Here is a 15,569-nt window from a genome sequence, read left to right as displayed (position 1 = left end):
ACGCCTGTAATCCCAGTACTTTGGGAGGCCGAGACGGGTGGATTACGAGGCCAGGAGTTCAAGACCAGCCTGGCCAACATAGTGAAACCCCATCTCTACTAAAAATACAAAAAATTAGCCAGGTGGGGTGGTGTGTGCCTGTAATCTCAGCTACTTGGGGGGCAGAGGCAGGAGAATTGGATGAACCTGGGAGGCAGAGGTTGTAGTCAGCTGAGATTGCACCATTGCACTCCAGCCCAAGCAACAGTGCAATACTTCGTCTCAAATAATAATAATAATAACTTCACAACTAAATGGCCTGGCTCTGGGTGAGATGAATGGGGTCCAGAGCCTGCTGGGCCTCAAACCTCAGGCAGCCAGTGTGAGAGCCCCAGGTCCTGGCAACTCCAGGCCCAGGGTGCATGGAGAGGGAGTCGGGTTCATTTGCCGCATGAGTGTAGCCCACGAGGCAGCCCCCCTTCCCCACTCCAGTCACGCCTCTGCTCTTGAGGCCCCCAGCTCTGCTCCATGTGTGCCTGTGGTCCCCCTGTGTCCACCCTGTCCCCTCTTGGGCCTGAGGTACCAGGTGTCCCTCTGCTGGGCTCTCCCTGTCCTGTGTCCTCTGACCTTGGGAGCCTTGTGTGTGAGTCCAAGGGGTGGGTGTCCTCAGGGTCAGAGGGGTGCCCTGAGTCCCAGCATCAGCCGCCCTGGTCATGCTGCCAGCTACAGGATCAGGCCAGCCATGGACAGATGCAGGGCAGTGACTGTTCATGGCCATCTTTATTCCCAGTGCTGGCTATCCCAAGATACTGCCAGGCCACGGCCAGCCCCACCTCTGTCAGTGTGACTGGGTCACCACCCCACACACCTGAGCAGCCTCAAGCCCTGCCCCACCCCCTGCCCTGCGGAAGCCAAGTCCCCAGTTATAAGCCCCTGTCCCTCCTGGTGGCCCAGGACCCTCAAAGGTGCACACGGGGGTCCCAGCGAGGGGCCCCTGGTCATCAGCCTTCTCCTCCAGGCTGGGCCGAGTCAGGCAGCCTGGAGCTGAGTCTGTCCCTTGGACGCTGGGTCACGTCACCTTCTCCTGCAGGAGGCTTCGCCTATGGGCCCAGGAAGTCCTCCTTCCGAAAGCCCTTCTACAGAGGAGAGAGGGCACAAAGTCATGGCCTGTCTGCCCGTGTGGCCCTCCGCCCTCTGTCCATCCTGCAGTGTGCTGGGTGCGGCCTAGACACTTCCTCTCTGCGTTCCTGGTCTCCATCCACCCCTGGCCTCTTTGCCGACTGCTCCACATGGGTTTCCGTGACCCTCCCCCCGAGTCCCATGCCCCGCACCCGCGTTCCTGCTCGCCTTGGGCTCGGGGAACATACCGCCCGGAAGTCTCGGTGGAGCTTGTTGTATTGCCACAGGTTGGCCAGGAGGCTGGAAGCTGCCCGGGAGGACTTCTCACTGTCAGGGCTGAGGGTGGAGGGAAGTCAGGAGGGGACGCAGCCAGAAACCAGGTGGCTGGGAGGCACCCGGAGAACCCCCTGGCTGGGCTGCTGCAGGGCAGGGCGGCCCCCACCTGTCCCGCTTCTTCTTGATGAAGACAAGCTTTCGGAGCCCGTCGAAGTAGAGCAGGTCCCGGGCGGCGACGGGGCTGGCCACCACCAGGTTGTTGAGCACGGCTATGATGTTGACCAGCACCTCGGCGGGCGGCGACTTCTCACCCACGCTGCCCGGCAGCTTCTCGATCAGGTGGCTCACCACCTTGGTGGCTGCGGGAGGTCGGGGATCAGTCTGCACCCCCGCTCCAGCCACCCGGGCACTGGGGGTCCCCTGCCTCCCCCAGGGAGCTGCGTGCCTGTCTACGCCACTGGCCCCCGTGGCCGGGAGCCCCCACGTAACGTGCGCGGACCCGGCGGGGCGGGAACAGGGCTGCTCGACTCACACATCTCGTCCTTGTTCCTCGCGTTCCGAGACAGGTTTCGGATGAGGCCGGTCAGCGAACGCAGCTGGTGGTGGTCGGCAGTGCGGACGCGGTCCAGCAGGGGGTTCAGGATCCGCTCCTGCTCCAGTGCCAGGCGGCTCAGCACCCCCGCCCACTGCAGGGAGAGACGGAGGGAGGGAGGCGCGAGCGGTGACTGGAGGCCTCAGACCCTCACCTGGGGGGATCCTGCCACCCTGGGGGGATCCTGCAACCCTGGGGTCCCTGCATCCTCCTGCCACCCTGGGGTCCCTGCATCCTCCTGCCACCCTGGGGTCCCTGCATCCTCCTGCCACTCCGGGCGGTGGGGGCTCTGCTTCTGCCTTTGCCCCCCAGCCGGGGGCGTCAGCCGCAGGCAGGATCAGGTGTCTCCCTTCAAACTCAGGGCAGAACTTAAATCCTCCCAGGGCCCAAGGCCTGCCCACCGGCCGCTGACCTCAGATGCTCCGGGCACCCCCTGCCTCCTCCCCTCCCCCTCCCTCTCCTGCCCCTGCCCCCGCAGCATGAACTCCCAGGAGCCCCTGGGTCTGGGGGTGCCCCCACCCTGCGGTCGCCCGCCGTGATGTTCTGCAGCGCCCCCGCGGCCGCCTCCGTCGTGTGCCGGTTGAGCTCGCAGCGCTGCAGCAGCCGGTTGTACACTCCCACGATCTGGGGGCTCCACAGCCACTCGAGGCCCTTGGGGTCCTTGGACACTTCCGCGAAGGTGAGCGCGTCGGCGGTGAGAGGCAGCTGCGCGGTGCGGGGCCGGGGTTAGCGGGGCGGGGCCGGGGTCGGACCCACCCCGCATGCCTCGCCCAGGCGCGTGCCCCCCCACGCCCCGCCCAGGCCGGTGCCCGCCCCCCCACGCCCCGCCCAGCCCGGTGCCCGCCCCTCCCCACGCCCCGCCCAGGCCGGTGCCCGCCCCTTCCCACGCCCCGCCCAGGCCGGTGCCCGCCCCTTCCCACGCCCCGCCCAGGCCGGTGCCCGCCCCTTCCCACGCCCCGCCCAGGCCGGTGCCCGCCCCCCCCACGCCCCACCCAGGCCGGTGCCCGCCCCCCCCACACCCCACCCAGGCCGGTGCCCGCCACCCCCACGCCCCGCCCAGGCCGGTGCCCGCCCCCCCACACCCCACCCAGGCCGGTGCCCGCCCCTCCCCACGACCCGCCCAGGCCAGTGCCCGCCCACCCCACGCCCCATCCAGGCCGGTGCCCGCCCAGCCCCCCAGCCCCGCCCAGGCCGGTGCCCACCCACGGCCCCCCAGCCCCGCCCAGGCCGATGCCCACCTCGCGCAGCCGCCGGCTCTGCGGCGTGAAGCAGCCCACCATCTCGCCCGGCGGCACCCCGGCCAGGTCCCTGCGGCCACGGCCCTCCAGCCGCTGCAGCGCGGAAGGCGGCATCTCGTCGTACAGGCGGTAGGACAGGTTCCGCAGCACGCACACCGCGTTCTCCACGCTCTGCGGACAGGGGCACGGGTCAGGGCGGCGGCGCCGAGGGCCACGGGACCCCCTCCGCAGCGCGGCCCTCACCTTGTCCTCGCACTTGCCCACGTCCAGGGCGTGGTTGATGTAGGTGACCAGGGCGTCCACCAGCCCGTGGCACTCACGCATTTTCTGGCGAGTGGCCTGAGAGGCTGAGCTGAGGTTCCTGGGGACGGAGGCAGATCAGAGCCCCCCAGGGACCCCCAGGCCCAGGCCCTGCCTTGGGCCGAGGCCCTGAGCGCGATGCCGTCCCACCCTGGGCCCTGCTCGCCCCACCGCAGTGCGCCCCGTGCAGCGTGTGGGGCTGTGGGTGCCGGGCCAGGCGGGGTCCCTGACAACACGCGTGCCTGCGGCCCCCACCCCTCTGCCGAGGCTGCGCACCTGAGGAAGCCGGTGGCGTTGTAGAAGATCTCCGCCTCTGAGGCGTTCTGCTGGATGAGGGGGGGACCCCCAGACCCCGACAGGGGGCTCAGCACCAGGTCGGTGAGCTGCTCCAGAGTGTCCCTGGCCAGGCGGTCCTTTAGATGGTCGCTGGATGAAAGGTTCCACAGGATGCCTGGACGAGGGGGAGGCTGCTGTGAGCGTCGGCCCTGCGACCCCCTGGCGTTTCTGGGGATGGCGTGAGGAGGTCCTGCCTCTCCCCAGGGCTGTCCCTGTGTTCTGTGCCTCATTCACGAGCCCCACTGGGGAGACCCTGCGGTGGCATCTGGGGTGACAGAGCTCGGACCAAGCAAAAGGGGACAAGCTGGCTGGCGTGTGAGCGGGCTGGGGGTGGAGGCAGCTACCAGAAGACACAGCCGCAGAACAGGGTGGCCCGGGGTCCGGGAAAGAGGCAGGAGTGGAGGCCAAGTAGAAACAGCCAGGAAAAGGGCCGAACAGCAGGACGGAGGGGAACCGCATGGGGTGGAGGGATCAGCACGGAGGAGAAAGGACAGGCGGAGGAGGAAGGGGCCAGGCAGAGGGTGCAGGTGGAGGGGGAGGACATGGGGGCAGGGAGGACAGTTGGAGGGGCAGGAGGAGGAGGGGCCGGGCAGCACCCGTGACGTTTTTGCGAAGCTCATCGTCCTGCTCCCGCAGTGTCCGCAGCAGCTCAAAGATGCCGTTCTCCTCCACCAGCGCCAGCTTGTTGTCTGCGTTGTCGTAGATGAGGTTGCGCATGGCGCCTGTGGCATGGCGCTGCACTTCCTGGTTGGCGTGGTTAAAGAGCTTCACCAGCCTCGGCACGGCCTGAAGGCTGCGGGCCTGTGGGCACAGGCATATGGCGTGAACAGACTATGCACATGTGTGCAGATATGTCCAGGTGTATAGATGTGGCTATGCAGGTGATGCAGGTGTGTACGGGGCTATGGAGGTGATGCAGGTGTGTACAGGGGTACGGAGGTGATGCAGGTGTGTACGGGGGTACGGAGGTGATGCAGGTGTGTACGGGGCTACGGAGGTGATGCAGGTGTGTACAAGGGTACGGAGGTGATGCAGGTGTGTACAGGGGGACGGACGTGATGCAGGTGCGTGCGGGTGTATGTGGCTGATACAGGTATATCCATATTGTACCCTCCTGCTCTTCCTCTACTGAGGGGGCTCTGGACAGAGTGGGGTCTGCCCAGTCAGCCTGGGGATCTTGAGAGGTGGTCAGGGAGCAGAGGTCAGTGGGAAGTGGTGGAGCCCCCAAGGGTGGTCGCCTGGGGGCAGCGAGTGGGTGATCGGGGGGTGGTCGCCTGGGGGCAGCGAGTGGGTGGTCCGGGAGTGGTCGCCTGGGGGCAGCGAGTGGGTGGTCAGGGGGTGGTCGCCTGGGGGCAGCGAGTGGGTGGTCAGGGGGTGGTCGCCTGGGGGCAGCGAGTGGGTGGTCAGGGGGTGGTCGCCTGGGGGCAGCGAGTGGGTGGTCAGGGGGTGGTCACCTGCTTCTTGGCGGCTGCGTCGCTGTAGCACTTGTGCTGGATGTAAGCCGCTCCCAGCACCTGCAGATTGGGGTCTGAAGCCATGAGGTACTTGACTGCTGATGGCAGGTCAATGTCATCAAAACTGCAGAGCCAGGGGTGAGGGGTCAGGGGTCAGGCCAAACCTGGGTTCAGGCTGAGGCCATGGCAGAAGCCCCCTCCCCGTGCCAGGCCCAGCCCCTCACCCGCTGCTGAGCCTCTGCAGGGTTCGGTGGCCACAGTAGCTGTTGAAGTCACGCACGTCCGGCAGGTGGCCCGAGTCAGCCAGGCTGAGGCTGAGGCTGCGCACAGATGGTGCTCGGGCCACGGGCTCCAGAACCGGCCCAGGCGCTGCCCCGCCTACCCCGCGGCTCCGGTGGCTGCTCTGGAATCGCTGCAGGGTCCGCATGGCAGGGGCACGGATGGTCCGGCTCGGGGGAACTTCGCTGGTCTCTGGCCAGTCCAGCCCCCCTGCCCGGCCCGAGCCGGAGCTGGCCTGGCGCTCGTAGGCGAAGGGCCTGTAGGTGGAGGTGGCCGTGGGCTCCAGCTGCTCGGACACCACGCTGTAGCGGTCGTCTAGGCCCCCAGCCCCCAGCCGCAGGGAGCGCAGGGACAGTGTGTCATACTCGGCCCGGCTCCCAACCCCACCATGCTCGTGGAAGGACACGGGCCTGGCGGGCATGGGAGGGGTGGGCTGGGCACCTCCATACCCAGCGGCCACAAAGGCGCTGCCCCCGTTGTGGGCGGAACTCAGCCTCCGGTTGCAGCTCAGGTCCACGGCAGAGCGGGAGGACCAGGAGGCCGGGCTGTAGGCTGGCTTGGCGATGGGCCGGAAGCCCTGTGGGTGGAGGGGGCAGTGAGGGCGCGCCTGGCTCACCTGTGCCCAGCCTGCTGCAGAGCCTCCCGCTCTCCAGACCGCAGAGCCATCACTCACCGAGGTCTTGTCCCCACTCAGGCCCTGAGAGCGAGAGCTGAAGCCGGCCTGCAGGGTGTGGTACTGGCCCCTGGATGCACCTGCGGAGAGGGACAGTGGGAGCCCGGCTCTGCCAGACAGCAACTCACTGGCCTCCTGCCTCCTCTCCACCATTCCGTCTCCATTCCCAACCCTGGGAGCAGCCTCAGTCCCGGGCAGGGAGGCCAGGCGGGCCCCGGGGCCAGTGCCTCCCTGTTCCTGCCATGTCCTGGTCTCCTCAGCTTCCACAGCCCACCCCCAGCCGTGCCTCCCCTGTCAGCCTGGGGGTCCACCTTCCACAGCCCACCCCCAGCCGTGCCTCCCCTGTCAGCCTGGGGGTCCACCTTCCACAGCCCACCCCCAGCCGTGCCTCCCCTGTCAGCCTGGGGGTCCACCTTCCACAGCCCACCCCGAGCTGTGCCTCCCCTGTCAGCCTGGGGGTCCACCTTCCACAGCCCACCCCCAGCTGTGTCTCCTCTGCCCGAGAAGGCAGACGCGCTTACCCACTGACCTCCTGGTCCCTGGGGAATGTGCCAGGGACTCTCTGTCCAAGCCCAGCCCCCTCCTCCAGGAAGCCATCCTGGCCTGCCCCGGCCCACACTGACTTCTTTTGAGCTCCTGCTGTGCCGAGACCTCATCTGTGCCCGGTCACCGGAGAGTGGCCCTGTCTCTCTGGACCAGTATGTCCTGTTGCAGTGCCCTCTCCCACCTGGCAGAGCCCGAGGCAGGGGCCACACCCACCCCATCCAGCCACACACAGGCCAAGGGCAGCTGCATCAGCCCAGCCCCACAGTGAGTGGACAGGCTGGCGGTGGGGGCATGAGAGGGCCTGGCAGGGTGACCTGGCTGAGGCGCTCAGGGTTGGGTGTGGGAAGGGAGCCGTGGCCTCCCACAACTCTGCCCAGAAGCTGGATGCTCTATGCGGGACACCCCACATCAGGGGCGTCACCCATCCTGGTTAATGGGGCTTCTGGGCGGGGCTATTAACCCTGTGACGCTCCTGAAACCCAGCCTGGAGTTGGGGCACGCCCCAGCCTGGAGACCTCACCCCCACCCCCCAATTATAATTCACCTCCCTCTAATTGGCAGGGTAGCCGGGTGGTAATTAACCCTTCCCTCACCCTCCTCCACCCCATGACCCCTGGGCACCCAGCTTGGTCACCAGCAAGGCTGAGGCCCCGGGAGGGAGGACCCCTCAGTCCAGGCCTCAGGGCTGGCCCCTCTGCTGGGCGACTGTCCTGGGGAGGCCCCTCTAAACACCAGGTGGACCACGACGAACTGGCATCTGGGTGCCTGGCGTTCTGGGAGGTTCATCTTACTGTCTAACCTTAATCCCTGTTGCTGTAGCCTGGCAAAGGAGGAAACGACATTTCTAGGGCGACTGCCTTTTGCTCCCAGTGTGTGTGTGAGCCTGTCACCTGCACTCACAGGGACGCACACACACTCGGAGCGGGGCCGGGATTCCGCCACGGGCGGGTCTGGCAGGCACCGAGGTGCCCCTCCACCTGCTGTCCCCACAGAGAAATCTGGGTCACTCCAGCCGGCCCTCCCCTCTAATTCCTCAGGGAGCCCCTGGCCCAGACAGGACTTCCGGCGTCCCCACCCCTCCCCGCTTCCCTGCCCTGCTCTTCCCACGAGGCGTGGGGGGAGCGTGGGTGTCTGGGTGTCCCGAGACCCTGCGTGAGCCTGTGCTGACTGGGCCAGGCGAGGGCGTGTTCCGGGTTTCCCGACCCAGGGGCCTGGGCCGCCTGCCAGGTGCCAGCCTTCCCGTCATCCCCCACAGGGAGGGCTCAAGGCTGGGCACAGGTGGGGCCCAGACAGGCTCCGCATCTGGAGGACGCGGGGGTCCCTGCTTGGATGGGGCCGCCCCACCCATGGCTTCTCCCCACGCCCGTTGGGGCGGGGTGCATGACTCAGTGTGAGGCCCGGGTGAGTCAGGAGCTGGCCCGCCGAGGCCTCTGCCCCTCTGCCCCTCTGCCCCTCTGCCCCTCCGTCCCGCCGCCCGGCACCCGCCTTGCGGCCGTGGCCTACCTCGGGCCATCTCGGCCTCGGGCTCGGGCTCGGCGGCCCCGTTGTGCCGCGGCTGCTGTCCCAGTTGCAGGAGGCGGGCGCGGACCTGCTCCTGGACACGGGCTGCCCGCAGCCGCTCGGCCTCCGGCCCGTCTGCGCCCCGGCGGTCCAGCTGCAGGTCAGAGGGCAGCGCCAGGGAGCACACGCCGGCCTCTGGCTGCAGGGCGGACAGCAGGAAGTTACCATCCTGCATGGCGGTGGGCGCCTGCCGTCCTCGGGCCGGGCCTGGTGGCGCCTCTGAGCCCAACTGTCTTTGCTCCGTCCCCGAGGCCTTCTCCCCGGAGTCCCCGCCCCGCTGGCCTCACCCAGAGCCGCCTGGATACAGACGCCTGCCCAGCCCTGAGCACAGCTGGGGGCGGGGACACCTGGCCAGGTGGGAGGGAGGGGCTGCCACCGCTTAAGGTGGAATTTGGGTGGAAGATCAGGCCCCGTCCGCACGGCCCCAGTCCCAGCCTGGCCTCCTGCCTCCTTTTCTCCCATCCCACGACTGGGCCACGGGCCTGGGTCCTCCTTGTTCTCGGCCTGTAAAGGCCAGACTGGGCCCTTTGTGGTGGGGGTGGGACAGAGGGGCCCCCTGCGTCCTGAGTATCGGGGAAGGGCCAGGGGCCTGTGGGGGGTGCGTCCCGTCACCCCCAGCCTGAATGGGAGCTGTCCCACCCCTGGGGGTCTAGGGCCCGTGGGAGCTCTGAGGACCAGACAGCCTCCGTGGTGGCCCAGCCTTGCTGGGGAGGCGGGGATGAGGCTGAGGCAGCGTTGGCAGGAGACAGTGTGCGGGGGGAGGGGCAGGGGTCAGTGCCAGGGATCAGGACAAAGGCTGGAGGGGTAGAGCTTTAGGGTCCAACGGGACCCCATGGAGCCCTGGCCCTGGTCCTCAGAACCCAGTGAACCCCTCCCCACCTCCTGGTCCTCCCCCAGTGGATGGACCGGCCTTCCCCCAGGCCTGCAGACCCTGGAACTCACCCCGAGGACCCCCTCACCCCCACAGAGGCCTCCAAAGAGCTGGCTCAACCCCTTCTGGCTCCCGGGACCCTGGCACCACTCTGCTCCTGCCCCCCAGGCCCTGGGGTGAGAGGCTGTTCCCAGCACATGAGTCAGGGTGCAGGGGGTGGGGCTGCCCCAGGGGGTTGACTCAGAGGGACCTGGCATGCCAGGCCTGGGGCAGGAGTGGGTGTTCGGGGAAGAACCGGGGGTCTGGGAGAGCGGAGGCTGGGGTGGAGAGGGAGTGAGGGTGAAGCGGGGTGGGGACGGCGGGGGGCGGCCCAGATCAAGCGAGGCTTGTGCCGGAAGATCTGCCTTGAGCACCACAGCCAGTGGGCCAGCAGGAGGGCTCTGAGGTTCTCTGGCCTCTGGGACAGGCCCTGGTAGATGAGGGGGGCAAGCCTTGGAGGGCTGAGGGTGGGAGCCGAACATCCGTGACCCCCCGGCTTCCCTCACGAGCTCATCTGACAGCCTGTGCCTCTCCCTGGACCCTGGACTCTGGCTCTGGGCTTTCCTCCAGGGCAGACCCTTACCCCAGCCCCGTCCCCTGAGGACTTCTGCCCTAGTGGGGCTGGGGGCAGAGGTCTGGCGTGAGGGTGAGGGTGGGGTCAGTGCTGAGGGGCGGAAACTGGAGGGTGGGAGTCAGAGGTCAGTGTTGGGGGTTAGAGGGGAAGGGAGGGCCCCTGAAATGATGGGCGAGGCCGGGCTGGGGCCGCCGGGTGAGGTGGGAGACCTACCTTGCCTGTGGTCCGGACCCCACCAGCCTCCCAGCTCATCCCAGAGGCCACTGCAGATGGCCAAGGTGTCCTGGGCTCCATCCCCAGCCCAGCGTGCGGGGCAGCCTCTGCGTCGGGCCAGGACTGTGGGGGCCCCGGAGGGCGTGGTGGGAACGCCCAACTCATCAGACTGGCTGCTTCCCTGGGAGACAAGTTTGTGCGGTGCAGAGCGGGCTGAGGTATGTACCTGGCACGGGCTGGGGCCCGCCCCGCACCCAGGTCCACCCCAGCCCACCTGGGGCCCTGCCGAGGCCAGGTTGGGCCTGGTGACAGGGAAGCCGGCCTGGAGGGTCTCTGCAGCCCCGGGAGGCCGAAGGGCTCACAAGAGGGCGCGGTGGAGGGGCTTCCGTGTGGCCCGAGCCGGGATGGGCGCGCTGGTGCCCGTGGCCTGCGATTCTGCTGACCTTCCCTCTGCCCCCCCAGAGCTGCACTGCCTCCCTGAGGATGCACGGTCCCTGCCAGGCAGTTTTGGCAAAGCTGGGAAGTTTTGGCACAGCCGGGCACCTGGGCTCACCTTCGCTCACTGCTGCAGGGCCAGAGGGATGCGATTCCGGCCGGGCCTGTCACTACAGCTCCAGCCCGGGCCCGGAGGAGTCTTGTCTGACCCTGTGACCAGCCCTGAGTGTCTCACTCTCCCAGGAGCCCTGGAGGAGGGCCTAGCAGTGGGCTTCCTGGAGGAGGCGGTTGTCTGTGGAGCCTGGAATCTGCATCTGGCCTCAGGCAGGTCTGGCACACAGTCAGGCTGACAGCCTGGAACCTGGAAGTCTCGAAGGGTGAGTGAGTGAGCGCCGCCCTTAGATGGGTCCTGTGCGGCGGGCGGCCTGTCAATCATCTCCAAGAGGAGGTGGGAGAGGGCACAGGAGGCCTTCGGGGGGCGGCGGGCTCAGCATGGGGGCACGGGAGGCTCTCGGAGGAGGCGGGCTGGCCCAGGTGCCAGCCTGGAGTTGTGGGGGGGGCACGGAAGACAAACCTCCAGGGCAGAGGGGGGTGGGGTGGGCGGCTCGAGGAGCAGCAGGGAGAGAATCTGGGGAGAAAGGTGTGAAGATGTTAAAAGCAAAACGATCATCAAAACCGAACTGAGGAGTGTGCTGGTGCACAGAGCCTCTGGTCCCACCGCCCGAGGGGGAGGTGGGGGTGCCTGAGGGGAGCCCCTGGGTGGTCGATGGACCCGGTGTGGGGGCACAGCTCACCCACCGGCAAGCGTCCTGGCGCTTCCTGTTAGCACCCACGCCTGCAAACCGTCCGAGCTGGGCTCCAGCCGCTCCACGGAACCTACGGGGCTGCCCGTGGGCACCACCCCCTCCCTCTGGAGCGTGGCCAGGGGCTGGGACAGCTCTGGGATCTCCAGCCGTGGCCTTTGGCCTGGAAGGTAGCTGAGGGGTATGGCCCCCATAGGCTCTGGGGGGGCCTTTCATCTGCACACACCCCACCTACTGCCGGCCTGTGGGACATCCTGTCCATCCGTCCATCCAGCGTTTGTGGCTCATTGGACGTGTTGGGCTCTTCCTAAGCCCCTGGCAAGGCTCTGGGCAAGGGTGTGTGTGTCTGAGACAGGCAGGGCACTTCTGGGGGCTCTCCCAGGGTCTGTCAGGGCGGCTGGTGCAGCAGAGGCCTCTGGCTCCAGAGGCCCTGTAGCTGCCCTCCAGACAGAGGGTCCCCAAAAGGACGGAAGAGCCCGAAAGGAGCAGAGTGGCGTCTGACAGCAGGAGGGGGGTGCGGAGTTGGAGGTGAGCGGGTGAGCAAGGGGTACCCTGGATGCTCTTCAGGAGGACAGCAGCCTCCAGATGGAGAATCAAGTAATGGAGCAGGGAGGGGGCAGGGAGGGGGCAGGGAGGGCTGGGGAGGCGATGGCTGCTGTCCGGTCGCGGTGGGTGAGGGGTTGGAACGCATCTGCCCCTCCGCCCGCCCGGCCGTGAGTGCCCTGTACTGCTGGGTGCAGGCGATGCAGCCTCCCTCAGGCGCCTGGACTGGGGTCCTGCGTGCCGGGCACCGCCAAACACTTCATTCTTACTGTTGTTGCTGTGACTGTATTTTTTTTTTTTTAAGACAGAGTCTTGCTCTGTCACCCAGGCTGGAGTGCAGTGGCACCATCTCGGATCACCACAACCTCTGTCTCCCGGGTTCAAGCAATTCTCCTGCCTCAGCCTCCCGAGTAGCTGGGATTACAGGTGCGTGCCACCATGCCCAGCAAAAAATTAAAAAACATTTTTGTATTTTTAGTAGAGATGGGTTTTCACCACGTTGGTCAGGCTGGTCTCGAACTCCTGACCTCGTGATGCGCCCACCTCGGCTTCCCAAAGTGCTGGGATTACAGGCATGAGCCACCGCACCCCGCCTTCCTGCTCTGTTCTTAATCCTCATTGGAGTTCCAGAAGGGCAGAGCTATGACAGCTTCCATTTTACAGGTGGGGAAACTGAGGCCCCACAGGCTACTCACTTTCCAGAAGTTACCAAGCAAGCCAGGGTGTGTAGATAAATTTCTGGCCCTGAGCCTGGGTGGGTCGGGGCTCCCATTTGCTCCGTGGAGGGGTGTCTCGGCAGTGGCCACTCTGGATGGGCTGCTGCTGCCGTCACGCCACCTCTGAAGAGCTCCATCTAGCTGCCATTAGGATAGGGACGATGCCACTCTAACTCCTCGTGCTGACGGGGCCACTGTTTGGGGAAAACGCAGCCAGGTCTCTCTCTGGGACCTATCTAAGGGTTCCTGGAGAAAGGGGGCCATCATCTGAGGCTCATCTGCGGGACCATTTGGGGTCTGACGGCCCATCCCTTTCGTTTCTTCCGAGCTGCAGTCAGAGGTCACTGGTGGATTCACCCCCACAACTGACAAAACGAAGGATCAGCGTGTTCCAAGCAAAAAAGTCACAAAACGTGACTTGAGTCTTCCGTTAGTTTAGAACACCCGGTCAAAGCCTGTTTTCAGTCTCCCGAGTTACAATCCATGCTGTCAAGGCGTATCATCCATCCTTTGAAGAGGATCAAAACGAGACAATTGTGAACGTCAGAACATCCTCGGGTAGTCACAGTCAAAAGCACAGCTGACAATAACCCTCATCACGACTGGCGACACTCAGATATCAGGCTTTTAGAAACCGCACACCATTCTGGAACACATATTAATATTATTCACTAAAATATAAGCTGAAGATCAAACACCACCTTATTTTCATCATTCTACGTAACTAAACATGTCTTAAAACACTTAATAGGCTAGGCACAGTGGCTCACGCCTATAATCCCAGCACTTTGGGAGGCGGAGGCAGGTGGATCACCTGAGGTCAGGAGTTTGAGACCGGCCTGGCCAACATGGCAAAACCCTGTCTCTACTAAAAATCTAAAAAAGTAGCTGGGGGTGGTGGTACACACCTGCGATCCCAGGTACTTGGAAGGTGGAGGCAGAGGCTGCAGTGAGCCAAGATTGCGCCCCTACACTCCAGCCTGGGTGACAGGGCAAGACTCCGTCTCAAAATCAAAAACAAACCTCCCCCCCGCCAAAAAAGCATTTAATAGAATTTCAGGTTACCATAAGTCATTGATGTAGCCAAAATGATGACTCAAATTTTTAAAAAAGCAAAACCTTTCACTCACTCAGAGGGAACACTTATTTTTACTTATTTTTCCAAAGAGCCTGTCTCTTCTCCTTCCCTTCTTTTTTCAGTTTATTCACAAGGCAAACAAAAATTTTTCATTACATGAAGATCTCGTTTGAGAGAAAAAGCCAGATTTCACGCTGCATCAGTTTACCATTACCATCAACCTCAGTTTTTAAAATGAAACCTTACAGACAAATTAATCCAATCTTAATCCATTTGACCACAAGGTGAGATTCTTATAAACCTTTTATAACCCTTTACAGATTTTTGTAAAAGATCAGGTTACTATGTCAATATTCCATCGTTCAATTTATGGATAAAGCAAATTATAACCTTTTGAATTTAGTCAATATACATTTCTTTTATGAGATTTATTTTTATTTATAAACCTTCCACGATTTGTTCAAACCTTTAGCTTTTAAACATCCTTTAACCCTCTAAACTCAGGTAGAAATGTACCTTTCCCCTTCGTTCACCTCAGAGAACAAAAAAAGAAAAAAGAAAGAAAGAAATGTACCTTCCCTTGCCTTGTTATAATCTTTTACCAAACCACAATTTCCTCTACTTACACACCTGCATGTAAATCTAGTTTCAGTAGTCTCAATTACATGTTATAATGACAACTCTTGACAATTGTTAATTCCGGTGTAGAACACGGTGAGTCATTTTAATTACGTACTAGGCGCCGGTAAGGTCTGGTTCTTTGCAGCATAGTTAGTGGTGTGGCTACGCTCTGTCCCCGGGCTTCACCAAGCTGGAAAGCAGGAAAGCTGAGCAGTTTTCAGAAGCCCAGAAGCAGTTTAGAGCTTGAAGCATCCATCAAACCCAGTATCTGACCTGCATGATTGGGGCCGCGTGTACACTCCGAAGACATTTTAATTTTACTGATAATTTTTAAAACTTTTTATTTCTCAGAGATTAAAGTCACATGAACTGAAAGACATTACAACTTCTATTCTTCTTTAGGAATGTTTGATCTAAGTGCTTATTTTACCTTAAGCCAACCAATTAGAGCTCTTTTATATAAACATCACACGTATATAACTACGCAGACAGACAAAAGGAGATCCTGTAGCTGTGAGATATTTCATGTGCTAATCTCTTAATTGGATTCCTGGCCCCGGAGTGGAGCTCTTCGGAGCCAGGGCTAGAAAAACATGCAGTTTCTAAGACCTGATAAGTGGGCACAGCTGGAAAACCGAAACAGATTTTGAGAGGAATCCATTCACTTCTAATTCCTGAGGTTCAGGGAGGGAAACAAGTTTTTCCTAAAACAAGGTCAGCAGCACCTTCTCTGCCTGACCAAGGAGTCCCAGACCATCAGAAGTTTATCTTGGAGCTGCTTATGTGTGCATTAGAGTGGCAAAACAAGGCCAGGCACGGCGGCTCACACCTGTAGTCCCAGCACTTTGGGAGGCCAAGGTGGTGGATCACCTGAGGTCAGGAGTTTGAGACCAGCCTGGCCTGCATGGGGAACACCGTCTCTACTAAAAATACAAAAGTTAGCCAGGTACAGTGGTGCACATCTGTAATCCCAGCTACTTGGGAGGCTGAGGCAGGAAAGTCACTTTAACCCAGGAGGTGGAGGTTGCAGTAAGCTGAGATTGTACCACTGCACGCCAGCCTCGGTGACAGCATGAGATTCCTTCTCAAAAGAAAAAAGAAAGACTGGCAAGACAAAAATAGAGAAAAATAATTCAGCTGACTGCAAAGAAAAGAAAAACCTTTCTTCAGAAAAACAGGATCCACAAAGAGAAATGATATACAGAGCTTTTGAATATACTTACAGCTTGGATATCCATGGATATCCACTTTTAATTAAGCTAACTTTTAACCCTAGCATTCCTTTTCTAAAAAGTCCTTTGATATGTTTTATTACCTGACCTCA

At 62.5% G+C, this 15,569-nt stretch overlaps 1 protein-coding gene and 1 long non-coding RNA gene across 3 annotated transcripts; one reads left to right on the top strand and one right to left on the bottom strand.

Annotated features, from left to right (window-relative positions):
* Positions 1-589: 589 nt before the first annotated feature.
* PKP3 (plakophilin 3) lies at positions 590-10,160 on the bottom strand. Its single transcript, XM_064370247.1, has 14 exons — positions 10,050-10,160; positions 8,296-8,491; positions 6,247-6,326; positions 5,519-6,150; positions 5,295-5,418; positions 4,437-4,641; positions 3,781-3,955; positions 3,448-3,565; positions 3,205-3,375; positions 2,486-2,671; positions 1,907-2,060; positions 1,541-1,733; positions 1,347-1,434; positions 590-1,115 (listed from the first exon to the last, which is right to left on the bottom strand). Exons 1-14 carry the CDS (start codon positions 10,128-10,130, stop codon positions 1,080-1,082), a joined length of 2,439 nt encoding a protein of 812 aa, XP_064226317.1. The 5' UTR covers positions 10,131-10,160; the 3' UTR covers positions 590-1,079.
* On the top strand, positions 9,977-14,624 carry LOC110569507 (uncharacterized). Of its 2 annotated transcripts, XR_002479602.2 has the most exons (3): positions 9,977-10,267; positions 10,512-10,861; positions 12,881-14,624. It is a non-coding gene; the product is annotated as an uncharacterized LOC110569507 (long non-coding RNA). The 2 variants fall into 2 exon arrangements; XR_010340202.1 differs by lacking the exons at positions 9,977-10,267; positions 10,512-10,861 and adding an exon at positions 12,122-12,256.
* Positions 14,625-15,569: the final 945 nt, after the last annotated feature.

Source organism: Aotus nancymaae, unplaced genomic scaffold (assembly GCF_030222135.1).
Source record: "Aotus nancymaae isolate 86718 unplaced genomic scaffold, 86718_ANA_hifiasm-v0.15.2.pri h1tg000106l, whole genome shotgun sequence".
In the NCBI taxonomy this organism is placed as follows: Eukaryota; Metazoa; Chordata; class Mammalia; order Primates; family Aotidae; genus Aotus; species Aotus nancymaae.
The sequence above is the reverse complement of the archived record's forward strand: the minus strand, read 5'-3'. Positions and strand labels throughout refer to the sequence as shown.